The following is a 16,321-nucleotide window of genomic DNA, read 5'->3' on the forward strand; positions in this document are numbered from 1 at the left end:
GGGAAATAGATCTGAATAAACAAATAGATGAATGTAGTGGGGGAGGATTTGGGTAAAGGAAGTATGAAAAGTAAGACGTATATAATTTTTATTCATCAGCTTTATTTAACTCCGCAAAAATTAAATAGATGAATCATACTTTATCAGATTTGTGTTTTAGATGTGGACAGGAAGTGGGCACATTTTTGCATTCTCCTTGGCAGTGTCCTAAAGTTGAACCTTTTTGGATGGAAGGGGGTAATTTACTGGAACGAATAACAGGAGTTGTATTCTCAAAGGATCCAGTGCTGTTTCTAGGAGGTAATAAAGGAATCGGGCCTAAATTAAAATTGACGACGTATCAATATGTAGCAATATCTAGGAAATGCTATAACTTGCAAATCAGACATGGATTTGTGAATGGAGAGATGGCATGAGGAAGTTTGGAGTTGCACACCACTTGAGAAAATTGCATACAGTTTAAGGAACAAATATCAGATATTGTAGAAAATATGGTGCCCATATTTACAAAGTATGGGTATGAGTGTTCTATTGAAATGCCGACCTTCACCCTCTTATGGGATGGTGTTAGATACTGGAAGTTACCCTGCTGGCTGATAATCTCCAGTCCAAGCTTTCATGTTTTCGTCCTTTTCCTTATTGGAGCTTAGACTGGGGAGAGGGTGAGTGAGAGTTTTTCCTTTTTTTTATACCACATGTTTGAAATTGACTTAAAGATTTATAATTGTACAGTCGTTAGAACGCGATTTGTTAATCCGTGGAATCGCTTTTAGCGCGGGTGTCTGTGGACCCCAAGCATTGATTTTAGGAGGTCAGGCTAACAGTGGCTAACAGCCACAAACTCAGAAATGGACTCCGATGACTCATTTCTCATTTACAAGATGTGGATGTTAATATGTGGAGTTTAAAGGTCTTATAAGGTTTGAGTCACAGTATTCTGTTTTCCTCCTTCCTGAATCATTACATATATGCATCTGTTCTGCCACTCGGCTGTAACACGGTATGAAATCTTGGACCCCAACTACCGCGTTCTAACGAGGTTTTATTGTAGTTTAAATTTATAAATGAAATGTTTAAAAAAGGACAGTTTCTTTACTGCTGTTCTCTGACTCCTGATTGAACCTCACAATAGTTGTCTTTGGTTTGCATCAATGAATCTCTCTCACTCTGCACTTGTTTTGTGTAGAACTTGTACTATGAATGAGACGTGTAGCTGGACTCCTCACATCTGTGAACACGTGACAATAAACTTGAACTAGGTTACATAAACCTGCCATGTGTTAGCTTGGATGGTGTGTTATCGGATTGCCGCTGCTTGGTGTGGAGGACTTTACCCCATCGAGGCCATGCTGACTTTAAATCAAATGATCTCTTCAGTCCTGTTCTCCCATTCTTCTTCTGTAGGAAAGCCATGATTAATTCTTATTCCACTATTCTGCCAGGCAAAGTATTCCAAATGCTAACTACTCTACATTGGAAAGGCTTTCTTCCTTTATCTTTTCCTTCCTAGTTTTGCCCAGAGGTTTAAATCCAGCCTTGCACGTTGTTCCTTTGAAATTGGGAAGTTGTTCGTTGCTGTGACACTTTCCTTATTCTAATATATCATAATTACAGAGTATCCTCTTCCAAAGCATGAGCTGTGATATCCCGAATTTCGATCTCTTTAATCCAACAAATCAAATTCTGTGGCTGTTCCTTTATATAGTTTTAATTCATTGATAAGATGGATAAACATTTTGCATAACTCTGCATTAAGACTTTCAAAACAATGAATAACAAAGCATTTACTGTATAATAGAGCTACAAATGGTATTTAAAGAGATACATAACGGTATTTAAAGAGACAAAATTCAAAGAAAAATCTCTCGTGCTCATGCTTCCTTCACATCTGGGGTTGAATAATGAGCAAGCTATTAGTCTGGGCAGATATTCCAATGTCTGTTACTATGGTAATGCTACAAACAATAGTTCTCTTAAAGAGATGGCATAAAATTAACTAAAAGTTTAAAAACGCAAGGTTTTAACCTTTACAGAATGGGCTAGGGTTTAACTAATTAATGTTCTAAGTTGAATAGCCTCTGTAAAAAGATAGCTGTGCTGGTGTATTTTGGCTGCCTTTTATCGCTTAGATAGTAACCAGTTTATTCCTAATTGTATGTTCAGTGGTTTGGATCAACATGTGTGGTGTTGAATGGTGCACATAAATAAACTACTACTACAACCAGCCTCAACCACCACCCCTGGCAACGCATTCCAGTCCCTACCACTCTGTGTATATTAAAGACTTGGCCCTGATGTCTCCCCAAAACTTTCCTCCCCTCACCTTGCACAGATATCCTCAGATGGCACCGTTTCCCTGGGATAACAGTGCTCTGTGTCCACTCTATCTCTGCCTCTATAATCTTAGGGAAGGATCAACCTTTTGTCCTTCTTTGCTGCAAAGAGAAAAGCCCTGGCGACAAAAGGTCAATGTTCCTTCTCAGCTACTTGCTGCCGCAGGCTGTAAATGTTTTGTGACTCCTGCACAAGAACATCTCTGTACACCATAAGTGATTGGGGAAGGGCATCAAATGGTTTGGGTCCCAGTGGCACTTCTGATGGAGGTTTACCCAAGGCACGGAGTTGTGAGCTCATGTTTCATGACAAACCTTTCCTGGTACATTTCAGGTGCAGTGTGTGGACAATTTCCCGCTTGTCACCAAATCATTCCACGGAGATCTCCAGGCTTTGATTTGAAACCACGGCAGGTTGCAGTTGGGAGGTTACACAGCTGGAGTAGGAAGAATTTGGAGGCAGATGGGTGTTGGGAATTGTGCCATTGCGGAGCTGAACTTTTATTTTAAACTGACGCAAGTAATGGTGGAATTGATCCTCTCTCCTGCAATGGTAAACCACATGGCCCAAAACATATTCAACAGTCTTGGAGTTAAAGGGTTACAGTTCAAGTTTCTGTAACAAAATATTGAGCAGTACGTGGATTAAACATTTCTGTGACTATGTCCATATTTGTCTAGTTATCATTTTGTATACATTGTCTATTTCTCTCATGTTAATTTAATGTAGAACAGTGGTTCTCAACCTTTTTCTTTCCACTCACATCCCACTTTAAGTAATCCCTAGGCCATCAGTGCTCTATGATTAGTAAGGGGTTGCTTAAGCTGGGATGTGAGTGGGAAGGGAAGGTTGAGAATCACTGCTCCAGACCCAATTGTTACTGAAATATTTTGCTTGAGAAAAATTGTCATTGGTCCATTTCCTTTGAAACTGTGCACATAATGAGTCAGTTAAGGACGATTAAAACAGTGGTTTTCAAACTTTTTCTTCCCACCCACATCCACCTTAAGCAATCCCTTACAGAGAACCTGTGGCATAGGAATTACTATGTAGAACGTAGAACAGTACGGCACAGGACCAAGCCCTTCGGCCCACATGCCTGTGCTGACCATGATGCTTGAATCAAACCAGCTCTACTCTTTGCACCTGATAGATATCCCTCCATTCCCTTCCCATTCATAGGTCGATCTTGAATTTATACTTTTTGCTTGTTAACCTGCGTAGCGTGCAAGAATTTCAGTGCATCGGTACCTTGTAAGTACGTAAGTGACAACAAACTCTCATCATTTTGTGTGGAACACATCCATATTGATTTTCCTGACACTGACCATTATGGGACTCGTGTCTTTCTTTTCTTTGGCTTGGCTTCGCGGACGAAGATTTATGGAGGGGTAATGTCCACATCAGCTGCAGGCTCGTTTGAGGCTGACAAGTCCGATGTGGGACAGGCAGACATGGTTGCAGCATTGGTTGGTTGGGGTTGGGTGTTGGGTTTTTCCTCCTTTGTCTTTTGTCAGTGAGGTGGGCTCTGCGGTCTTCTTCAAAGGAGGTTGCTGTCCGCCGAACTGTGAGGCGCCAAGATGCACGGTTTGAGGCGATATCAGCCCACTGGCGGTGGTCATTGTGGCAGGCACCAAGAGATTTCTTTAGGCAGTCCTTGTACCTCTTCTTTGGTGCACCTCTGTCTTGGTGGTCAGCGGAGAGCTCGCCATATAACACGATCTTGGGAAGGTGATGGTCCTCCATTCTGGAGACGTGACCTACCCAGCACTGTTTGATCTTCAGCAGCGTGGATTCGATGCTGTCGGCCTCTGCCATCTCGAGTACTTCGATGTTGGAGATGAAGTCGCTCCAATTAATATTGAGGATGGAGCGGAGACAACGCTGGTGGAAGCGTTCTAGGAGCCGTAGGTGATGCCGGTAGAGGACCCATGATTCGGAGCCGAACAGGAGTGTGGGTATGACAACGGCTGTGTATACGCTAATCTTTGTGAGGTTTTTCAGTTGGTGGTTTTTCCAGACTCTTTAGTGTAGTCTTCCAAAGGCGCTATTTGCCTTGGCGAGTCTGTTGTCTATCTCGTTGTCGACTCGTGTAAACATGCCAGAATACCATTGAGTACCTGTGTGTTTGAAAGTTCACTCGGTCGATGCCCTCACAAGTGATCGGGACTCATTGAGGAAACAGCACGTGTGTATAAAGTTTTGGGGAGTTTGCTCAGTAAGTTTGTCACACCTTCACACCTTTGCCTGTTCTGCGTAAAGCCCTCACTGCTGGTGCCTCACCAGAGGCCACGCTCGGATGTCCACCCGAGCCAGCCAATCGAGAACAAGGACGGCTTCCAGGTCAGGCGCAAGATGCAGCCAATGGGAGACGTGGGTTTTGGATTAGTTCGGACTCACCACATGAACTAAGGTCACAATATGTCTTGCTCAGCCTTTTTTAAAAAAAATACTTTATTTAAAATAAAACCACTAAACAAACGTATTACAATATTTCACACTTAATCCAAATACATGTGGTATTTGTATTAAAGAAATTAAAAAAGAAGAAAGCCTCCCATCCCCCTCGCCCCCCCCCCCCCCCACCCCCAATATGGGCTCCATAATTTCCAAAATGTATTATTTATCTCATAAATTGAAAGTAATTTTCTCGTGGAATATGACTGCAAACTTCTCCATGCCATCTGTCCATTCCCAAATCAATATCTGACTTCCAAGTTATAGCAATACATTTTCCAGCTATGGCCAAGGCAATTCGAACAAATTTTTCTTGATACATATTCAATTTTAATGTAGGTTTAATCCCTCTAACATCTCCCAGTAAAAATATCATTGGATCCTGTGGGAATCTTACTCCAGTTATTTGTTCTAATAAATTACCCAAATCAAGCCAAAAAGGTTTAATTGTGGAACACTGCCAAGTTGAATGCAAAAAAAAGTACCAACTTCTTGTCCACATCTAAAACACAAATTTGAATAAGTATAATTCATATTATGTAACTTTTGTGGTGTTAAATATGTGATGAATATAATATATTGAACTAACCGATATCTCACATGTATTGTACATTTCATAACTCTCTCTACATATCTGAATCCATCTATGTTCATCTATTTGCTTATTTAAATTTACCTCCCATTTGTGTCTTGATTTAGGAACTCCTTCCTTTTGAGCCTTCTTTATTAATATATACATCTCTGAAATAAATTTCTTTACATCCCACATACCTAATAATAATTCTACTTCTGTCTCCGCTGGTAATACTAAATGTCTTGCTCAGCTTAACGCCGTTTGTTCTTTGTTCCGACGTGGGATTCAGTACTCCTGCAAGTTCTCATTGGTGCTGGCAATGCCAAGGGTCACCAGTTTGCTGTTGATATCCCTGTCAATTTCACCTGACTTGAACGGCCACAGTAAATTAATGGTTTTCCTCTTTTTCTTTAATCTCTTCACCCTGCCATGGATTCAGACGAGGGGGAATCTAAATGATTTGGATCAGATCAAACTGGTTTATGGAATCGTTGTGGACTGAGCTGTGGAACTTGCTGTGCTGCTGTATGTTCCAGCAACCGTACCCTGCAGCAAGAGCTTCAAGGCCACGTTGTCAGCTTCAACCAGCACTGAACTCCACTGTTGGGACCAAAGTCCAGAACCCAAGTGATTTATTAATCGTTTGTGTGGAATAGGAAGATGTAGGATAGGAAGATGCGCCCTGCTGAACAACAAAATTCACCTGCAGTACTGAAGGATAAAGAGATTCTTCTTTCCTCCTCATGGAGGATTGTCTTCTCAATATCAGAATTTATTGACAGGGTGTCACTAAATTCGTTGTTTTGTGGCAGCAAAATTGCTATAAATTGCATTTTAAAAAATAGATAAATTTGTTCAAGGGAAGAGAAAAAAGTGAGGTCGTGTCGGTGGAGGGGAAGAAGCTGTTTTTCTACCATCGGGTGTTCATCTTCAGGCTCCTTCCTTATGGTAGCAGTGAGAAGAGGGCACGGCCTGCCCTCTTGACCAAGGCTGCTTTCTTGAGACACCACCTCTTGTCGGTGGCCTTAACAGAGTGCAGACTGGTGCCCGTGATGGTGCTGGCTGAGATCACAACCCTCTGTAGCCTCTTCCTGTCCTGTGCATTGGCATCTCCATACCAGATAGTCATGTAACCAGTCAGAATGCTCTCTATGGTATACCTGTTGTAATTTGCAAGTCTTTGGTGACGTAGCAAATCTTTTCAAACTCCAATCGAGGCATAACAACTGGTGAGCCTTCATGTTTGCAATGACGCAAAGACCCCAGGATAGATCTTCAGAGATATTGACATCCAGGAGTTTGAAGTTTTTTTTGTGCCCTCTCTGTGGTTGACCCCCTCGATGAGGACTGGTTTTGTTTTCTCCTAGTTTCTCCTTCCCGAAGTCCACAATCAGTTCCTTGGTTTTGCTTGCATTGAGCACAAGGTTGTGGATGTTATACCACTCAACGAGCCGATCTTTCTCACCCCAGAACCCTTCCTCATTGCCATCTGTGATTCTGCAGATGACAGTGGTGTCATTGGCAAATTTGTGCTCACCCCACCCAGTCATGGGTGTAGACAGAGTAGAGCAGTGGACTAAGCACTCCTCCTTGAGGGGTGCCTGTGTTGATTGTCAGTGAGGAGGAGCCTTTGATACTGATGTGCACTGACTGTGGTCTTTCGATGAAGTCAAGGATCCAGTTGTGGAGGGAGATGCAGAATCCCAAGTTTTGGAGTTTTCTGACCATGACTGAGGGATGTCTGTGTTGAAAGTTGAGCTGTTACCGATGAAAGCAACCTGATGCATTACTATTGTCCAGATAATCCAGGGCCAGGAAGATTGTATCTGCTGTGGAGCGATTGTGGTGGTAGGTGAATTGCAATTGGTCCAGATCTTGGGTTATGAGATAACTCTGGCCACGAGCAACCTCTCCAAGCATTTCATCACAGTGGATGTGAGTGTTACTGGACGATGGACCCTTCTATAGGAAGGATGTGATTATGCTAGAGATGGGACTGGAAGGCTCGAGTTACAAGGAGAAACTGAACAGGCTGGGACGGTTTTCCCTCGAGTGAGAGGCTGAGTGTTGACCTGATAGAGGTTTATATTCATGGTGGGTGAATGGCCATAGGCTTTCTCCCCAGGGAGTCTGAAGCCGGAAGGCATAGGTTTAAGGTGGGAAAGGATAGATTTTAAAAGGGACTTGTCAGGTGAGTTTTTCAAATGGGCTGGTAGGTGTATGGAACGAGCTGCCAGAGGAAGTGGTAGAGGGAAGGTACAATAATTTTTTTTAAAGACATTTGTACGTTCTCATAGAGATATGGGGCAAATGCAGGCTGGGCATGGCATCAGAAGCCCTGGTAAACCTGTACAGATGTGTGGTAGAAAGTGTGCTGACTGGCTGCATCACAGCCTAGTATGGGGGCACCAATACCCCTGAGTGGAAAGCCCTGCAAATAGACACAGCCCAGCACGCTACAGGCAAAACTCTGCCCGCCGTTGATAAACAGGGAATGTGTCTACAGGGAACGTTGCTCTCATCACCCAGCACACGCTCTGTTCTTACTGCTGCCATCAGGAAAGAGGTGTAGATGCCACAAGACTCACACCACCAGGTTCAAGAACAACTGCTCCCCCTCCACCGTCAGACTCCTCAACAACACACTCATTCAGGACTCGTACTTTGCACTTTATTTATGACTGAATTTTTTTTTGTATTGCAGTTTGTTTGCACTGCTGCCTTGTTTACATGTCTCTCTTTTGTATTTTTTTTTTGACGACAGTTTTTTGGACAACAGATAAGTAGAAATTCTGTCCTGCCCAAGAATCTTGTTTGTACTTGAACAATAAATCTGCAATTTGAGGTAAATACTCAGGAAGATGCATTGGTCAACATGTCATTTACCTGGCCTTTTATTATCTTTCTATCTCAGAGCATATTGTGGTAATATAATTTGTATTATTGGTGATGTATCTCCTGTTCCAAAGAGGCTGTAACAAGTAAGAATTTCCTTGCATCGTGTTCAAGTATTTGACAATCCCGCACCTTCTGATTGAGTCAGAGGTTTGTCGCACTGAATCAGGCCCCTAAGCCCAACTTTTCTGTGCCGACCAAATTGTCCGCCCAAACTCAACTGGTTTGCCTGCGTTTGGCCCTCTCGACCTTTCCTCTCCCCATCACTGGGCAAATGTCTGTTAGACGTTGTAACTGTTGGGCCGGAGGGCCTGTTCCCCTTGCTGTAAAAGCCCAACTTGCAAAGCCCTGGGGTAGATGGTAATTCGGCTCCACAGCTGCCAAACCCACGTGGTGTGAGGGGCGTGGTGAGGGTGTTCAGAGTCTGAGCTGCACAGTTGGTCAGAGACACAGCATCATCCACTCTGCTCAAGCACACGGGAGGTGCAGGAGATGCACGCTCTCAGCCCCAGTGACTCGGAATTGATCTGTCACGAACGACGCAGGCAAGGAACCAGGGTGCAGCCTGCTGTTTTTGTGCTGTGATTTAATAAAAATTTTTGCCCAGAGCCATTTTCAGGGACTGTTTGCAGCATGTGGGTGGTTGGGGTTTAAAGGAGCAGTGGATAATAAAGTTCCCAGTAGACCCACATCAACAGCAAACTGGCTGCGGGAGATCAATGAACTGTCTTTCCCCACACTGGTTAATGCTGATGTCTACAGCTGTTCCTCAGGTACACTAACGCTGATGGCATAGGCCATTCCATCAATTTAATTTTGTTCATGTATGCAGTTGCCTAACTGTGTCAACATCGTTCAGTAATGAATGTCTGCAGGGGAAAAACATTGAGATCACTGATTTGTCAGAATTCCACCCCCCCCCCCCCCCCCCCCCCCCCCCCGGTCAAGTTCCTAGGAAACTTTAATTTTAACCATCGATAACCCGGGGACAATCCCATTTGTTTCAGAATGATTTCTCGGTAGGTTAAATTGGATTGCAGTTGTTACTGGACTTGTATTCACATTTACACACAAATTTGCATCCCATCATGGCAATTAAATTTGAAATAAAAAGCTTGTCACAGTTCAGTGACAAAGAAACTAATAGACTGTCATTTAAAATAATATCATTCCGTTCAGCGGAAGAAGTCTGCAGTGCTTGTAGGTCTGTGCTGCGTGTGACCTTCCTTGCATAGAGTGTTGAGTCCAAAAGTTGGGACCCTGTGATTCAACTGTGCAAGGCATTGGTGAGACTACACTTTGGAACGCTGTGTGCAGTTCCATCGCTTGGCTACAGGAAGGGTGTTACCGATTTGGAAGAGGGGCTGAGTAGATTCACTGGGTCGTTGCCTGGATGGTGGGGAGGCTTGAGTTGAACAGGGTGAGTGTAGGAGGCCGAGAGGTGATCTTGTAGAGGTTTATAAAATCACAGGGAGTTTGGATAAAGTGAATGTTCACAGTCAACTCCCCAGGGTAGATGATTGTAGAATTAGAGGGCATGGATTTAAGGTGATCGAAAGACATTTGGACAGGTGTATGGATAGAAAGGGATGAAAAAGATACAATCCAAATGCAGACAAATGGGACAAGTCCAGAATGCCAACTTGGTCAGCATGTTTAAGTTGGACTGAAGGGCCTGTTTTGTGCTGATTAGGGAGTGATCTTCCTGACCACTAGATGGAACGTCCCACCTCGGGTTGGCTGCACAAAATGGATGTGTCCCACGAGGTCATGAGTTGATAATAAAATATAAGTACAGTTAGTCCCTGGGTTAAAAAGGAGTTCCATTCCATCGGTCCATCTTTAACTTGAATCTGTATTTAAGTCGGAACAGGTACATTCACTCCTTATTTAGCGTCAGTTAGTCAAATGTTTATCTCCCTATATATTTTACCTTTATATGCATGTAAAATACTTAAGAAAGACTTCCAAATACACTAGAACATCTTAAACAAGTTGGGCTCCCGGCAGGAGTGGGGATGTCAAGTTCCCAGCAGACGATGCTGACTCAACCATGCTTGAACCGGAAATGGACGGCTTTCTACTTCCGACTGCCTTGTCGGTTCATAAGTACGAGTGGGGACTACCTGTAATACAAAAGAATCCAAATTTTCTTTGTCACAATAGAAGGAAACATCAAGTGGTCTGTAGTTCTGAGCTTGACATTCAACTTTGGGGTGAGTGAGGGAAGGCTGTAAATGTTGGGTGGAACACAAGGTGACATCTTCCATGAATGGGTTTAAACAGTTATAGATTGCACAAACTTGTCCACTTTTCAGTTTAGAAGACGGAGGGGTTTCTCTGATCAAGGTCTTTGGAACTGTTAACAGGGAAGCAGATGGGTTGATGGTGAGATGACAAATGGTGAGATGTTGAGGAAAATGCAGTGGATGTGATGTACCTGGACTTCCAGAAGGTTGTGATGAGGTACCACAGGCTTGTCAGCAGAGTAGAACCATGTGCCATGAAAGGGACGTGGATGTCGTGGAATTATAGCTGGTGAAGCAACAGAGCCAGGGTGAATGGGTGTTTATTGGAATGGAGGAAGTTGCCCAATGCCACGCGCCGATTGGAGTTACTTTAACAGCCTGGACCTTAAGAGTGCAAGCAGTGTTTATAAAATGGCAAACGATGCACAATTTGGCAGCCTAACGAATGCAGCAGGATGGAAATGGTCAGCTGGATTATGAGGTGATGTATTTTGGAAGAAAGTATAAGAGGGGACATTGTAGAATATGTAGTGGTCTGGAAGGTGTGGGGGTGCAGAGGGATCTGGAGGCGTGTGAGCACAATGTTTGAAAGTAGTAGGGCAGGTTAAATTTTAAAATTTAATGAAAAAATATTTAGACATGCAGCGCAGCAACAGGCCCTTTTGGCTCACGAGCCTGTGCCGCCCAATTAACCTACAAACCCTGGTACATTTTGAAGGGTGGGAGAAACCAGAACGCCCGGAGAAACCCCATGCAGACACAGAGAGAGCTCCTTACAGGCAGTGGGGGGTTCGAGCCCCGGTCCTGATCGCTGGCGCTGTAAACACCATTGCACTAATCACTGTGCTAACTGTGCTGCCCCAAAGAAAGTGGTTAACAAAGCACACACAATTCTGGGTTGTTAGCAACGGGTGCAAAGCGTATCAACATTTAAGGATCCTTTTATTGTTGAAATAATACAAGAAACGTAATATTCGGGAGAAACTTCAACTTCTGCAAACCAAGTGTTGCCATGAGCATTGCCCGGCACCCTTAAGAATAGGAGAAAGAGAAGCAAAAGAGAGTCCCGTCAGAGTCGCTGAGTCTCCGTGGGTTTTCCTCCAGCCCTCCCGCAGCCTCTCCTCTGCAGCTGTAGTCGCTTGTTCAATCCATCGCTGCCCGAGCTCCAGATCCAGACCTCTGACACGATCAGGAAGCCTTTAGTACCCGAGGCCCTTCGTGAGCCCTTTTTGCCCTCAGCACCCTCTCGAATCCTGACTCCGATACCTGGATCCCATCAGCCGGTCTTCAAGAGCTTGCAGATGTAACAGTCACAGCAGGGAAGTCTTTCTGGACTAATGGTTCTTGGAGCTGGCATAAGTCCTAGCATTTCAGAGGCTTCTAGATAAATATTTGAATACGCAGAGAACCAAGTGACGCACATCATGTACACGCAGCAGAGGTTTAGTTTAATTTGGGCATCATGTTTGGCGCAGATGTGGGCTGAATGGCCTATTCCTGTGCTGTACTGTTGTAAGTTCAGGACTGAACTTGCAATCCTCGTAAGTGGCCTCATGTTGAAAGGAAATACAAGGCAGGGTAAACGTATGGTGCCTTCAGCTATTCAACCCTTGAGCATGCGGCTATTCGAAAGTAAGTATCATGGGAACAGAGACAGGGCTGTGTTTCACTGGGAGTGGAAGGCTTCTGCTTGCTGAGCTCAACACAACAGATTCCTCCCCATCTCCAAGGATTTCCTTCCACTATTCTGTCACTCCAAATTAAAATTGTATGTACTCTTGTCAGCTGACAGTTTGATTTAATCATTTAAAAAAAAAAGCTTGGTTGAAAAATCAGAAATAAAAACTGAGAAATGTTCATCAAGGCAGGCAGCATCTTTGGAGAGAGAATTGGAGCTAACGTTCCAGATCAGAACTGAGATGTAATGGCGTTTCTGTTCTTTGTTCCCCGTTGCAGTGACCCAAGGCCAACCAATCTCCGAGTCAACAAGCATATCAACAACGATATCAACTTGCGTATTCAGAACCTGACTATATTAGTCAGGCACATCAAGAACTACTACCAGGTACGTGGCTGAGTTCAGCTTCCGGCCTCTTGTGGTTTACTCTTTAGAAGGGCTGCGAAGGCAAATCATTCTCTGTTCGCAGAGTCTCTTCCAGCCCCCACCCATTTCCTGCCACGTTGCAAACTGTCGTTCTTTTGACTCTCATGATGTCTAATCGCTGGTTATTTTTAATAAGTGGTAAGCCAGGTGATGGATTGATAACGGGATTAGAATTTGTCATCCAGCCATGCACAAGCATGCCGACTAAATTAAGGCTGTAGAGTTCATTGGTCGCTTGAGAAACTTTATTCACAAGGGTGTATCTTCATATCAAGTTTGCTCCATCGTTCCACCAATGGAAGATAAAGAAGCACTACTATTGGCTGTGTAGGTTCCGTCTCCTTGCAACTAACTGATGGAGTCAGGAGCCTGGAGTTTTTCCCCCATAACAGCAAAGCTGGTACAGAAGAGGAATGGGACAGGGGAGCTGCTGTTCTCTGCCCCAGGGCAGCATGTCCGGACAATAGCCTTAGCTCCTGTTTCCTCTTCATCCCCCTCCATGTGTGTGGCTCAATGTAGAGGACAGATCTGCTGGGGAACAAGGGCTGGTTTATGATTTTTTTTTAGATCGACTTTGCGTGATTTTACCAGTCTGAAGAATGTCAGGCACTGGCCATTGGTCGTTCACACACAAACACCAAATCTCTGTTTCTTTACGCAAGTTTAGATGAGCCTACGGGAAGTGCGGTGAGTAAAGAGGCATAGACTTGCAGGCATTCTGGGAGATTGACTGACGAGGTCTAGGAGGTAAAATGCCAGAATGGGAGTGGCACCCTCATTCCCATCCCAAGCTTTTTACATCGCAGGCGTGTTCTGGGATCAACCCAGACCAAAATCTAGAAAGTTACTTCAAAGTTCAGTCTTTTAAATTCAGTGTTGAAGTGTAGACCTTTGGCATTTGATGCTCAGAATTGGTGATGAACCGATGGGAAGACTGGAGTTATGGCTGCTAGACTCACGAATTCTCCTTGCGTTGCCTTTGAAGAAATGTCCATCCACACGAGCTGTAGTCGTTACACTCCTGGTCCATTTGTAGGCGAGACTGGGCGGCCTTCATGAAGCTTCCAAGACCCTGGCACCTGTTTCTCCAAGTCACCTTCACTGTTAGTCACACTCAAAATGAAGCACAGAAGACCCTGCTGGCACAGGTCAGTTCACTGAAAAGGCCCAGTCATTTACAGAGCTTGCTTTGCTCTGAATTCCACAAAAATGGCCGGCCACAAGAGTTGCTTCAAAGAGCTGCTTTCTCTTCAGCATCCGAATGGCTCTCCCTTGCAAAATCACAATGTCTTTGCAAATGTATCGAATCTGGAACAGACTGTGACAAACCTTCCCTCATTTCTTCCAATGTAACAAATTGTCACTGGGCTGAGACTTGTGCTTGTGTGAAATGTTAAATGTTAACTGTGACCATTCAGGTCCTCCTGTCTATACTATCCCTTGCAGTGATAATCCCATTTTATTAAAACGGGAGCTCGTAATACTAGCAATTCCCATAGGTGCCAGATAGCAGGGGTTTACTGTACTTGGTCAGTCAGCATTGTTGGAGAGAAACGTTGGGTTAATACCAGGAAATAAGCTGCAATTAGTTATTTCTTAAAGAAAGAAAAGAGATCTTTCTTTTGGGATTCCAGGCTTGGTCAGAGAACAACAGAATCATTGGACAGTACCTCAAATTATTGAGCTATCTCAATGTGTTCCAAAGGTTAAAAAGTGAAGGGGTCTTCTACTTTCTTGAAGCACTGTAGCAGCAAAAGGACAAGGTCGGTGAAAGCTGACAAAGCTCACAGCCATGCTCCTGGACTCGAAGGAGTGCATGGCAAAGGGGTCACCCCGGCAAGTGCTTGGTCTCTCCGTTGCAAGAGTCCACAAGAAGCGGTGAATTTCAGAGTAAATGCTTGAGCTTTACATGGAAGAGATGTGCGGGGAAGGGAGGAGGTGGGGGCGGGGGGGTGGGGGCGCAAGGCTGGTGCTTCATGGGGAAGAGGAGTTGGATGTTGGATCGATGAATGAGGGAAGGAATTGCAAAACCACCAAAACTGTTGATCTGCCTGTTATGGGTTATTGTGTGTTGCCAACAGGTTGTTGCATTTCAGACATTGCAGCCATGATCACAGTTAAAAATGACAGTTATTCCAGCGGTCGACAAGCAGTTTGGGTTGCCCCGAGGCTTTAAATAAGAGCTGGAGTCGACCATCTGGCCCGTCGAACCTGCTCCAGCTCACAATAGGATTATGATGGCTCTGGCTGTGGACAGCTTCACTTGCCGCCCATTACGATTAATTCCTCTCCTGTGCAAAAATCTATCCAACTGTGCCTTAAATATATTTAATGAGGAATTCCACAGATTCACCACCACTCTCTGGGAGAAGCAATTCCTCTTCGTCTTCATTCCAAATCTACTCCCCTGAACCTTTGAAACGCGAGCCCTTTGTTTACAACAGGGGTTACACTTGGTCTGATAAAGTGAATGCAATGGTATCCTCATAGTCTCTTTGCAGGGTGTTGGTAACTGAATAGTGAACTGGAAGTGACAAAGCCTCAGTGTTAACCGTTGCTACAAATGGTAGGCTGCTTCAATAGCTGATTTGCATTCTGGAAGTCTCTAATGAGACTGGTACTTTTATTAGGAAACTGTTGTTTACATGAAGTTCCAGCTTCTGATCTATTTGTGACTGTGTCGATGGCTTGGCATGGGTCTTCCTCTGCCCAGACAGCTGCCCCTACACAATTGCAGTAAAGAAGCGGCCTTAGCCGTTGCTGGTTGGCCCTGATCACGCCACTCACCTCTCGTGGAAGACTCTCGGGGGTTCATTTGCCGGTAAATGCCATTGAAAGGCAACGCCACAGTTTGCAGGCTTTGTAGTTTATCGGGAATGAGCTTTTCCTGATTCAACAGGATACCCACAAGGAGCCACCGAACTCCGACTTGATGAGGGTTCTGAGCCACAGCGTCAACCATTTCCTTCTGACGCTGGTCGACTCCGAATCAAGTTTATTGTCATGAACGTGTTGCTTTGTGGCTGCAGTAATTCTGTAGAACAAGGTGCAAAACGACTATAAATTACAATTAGGTAAAGGCAAAATTAAAAAACCCAAGTAGTGCAAGTAAGAGAAAAAGTGAGGTCAAGTCTGTTGTTCATTGTCCATTCAGAAATCTGATAGCGGAAGGGAAGAAACTTTTTGTACCGTTGGATGCTCGTCTGGCAACAGAGTGAAGAGGGTATGACCTGGGCAGTGAGGGTACTTGAGGATAGAGGCTGCTTTCTTGAGGCACTGCCTCTTGTGTATGTCATTTATGGAGGGAAGACCAATGCGTATGGTGGCGCTGGCCGAGTTTACAACCCCCTGTATCATCCTCGTGTCCTGTGGATTGGCCTTTCCATTCCAGACAGTGATGCAACCAGTCCGAATGCTCCTCATGGTACGCCTGTAGGGTACCGCGATATACCAAATCTCCTGAAACTCCTCATAAAATGTAGCCACTGGTGAGCCTTCTTCATGAATGCGTCAACATGAAGAACCCAAGATGGGATCCACAGAGTTCCTCCAGCTGATTGTGTTTAATCCCTGCGACCCCTCCGGTGTTCAACAGATTCACTTTAAATCTTGCTCTCATGTGCAAGAAGAATTGTCATTTTTAATTCATTCTTAAGTTGTTGCTGAGCTGGTCTTTGTCATAAGGCTGTTGTGCTCATCTCCGTGACT

The 16,321-nt window shown here is 44.4% G+C and overlaps 1 protein-coding gene across 8 annotated transcripts in view; it reads left to right on the forward strand.

Annotated features, from left to right (window-relative positions):
• The window catches only part of ccdc88c (coiled-coil domain containing 88C), a 280,348-nt gene that overhangs the window by 26,726 nt on the left and 237,301 nt on the right, over positions 1 to 16,321 (forward strand). For 6 of the 8 annotated variants that reach the window (XR_011351034.1, XM_069915883.1, XM_069915884.1 and 3 more), the window contains exon 3: positions 12,466 to 12,574. The exons of 1 other annotated variant lie outside the window; for it this stretch is intronic. Coding sequence is in view for 5 of the 7 variants with exons in the window: in XM_069915883.1 (XP_069771984.1) it covers positions 12,466 to 12,574 (109 nt within the window). In the remaining 2 variants the exon portion in view is untranslated. Of the gene's footprint in view, positions 1 to 12,465; positions 12,575 to 16,321 lie in introns of those variants that run through there. One more of the 8 variants, XM_069915886.1, reaches the window with a different exon arrangement.

This window comes from Narcine bancroftii, chromosome 2 (assembly GCF_036971445.1).
Source record: "Narcine bancroftii isolate sNarBan1 chromosome 2, sNarBan1.hap1, whole genome shotgun sequence".
NCBI lineage: Eukaryota > Metazoa > Chordata > Chondrichthyes > Torpediniformes > Narcinidae > Narcine > Narcine bancroftii.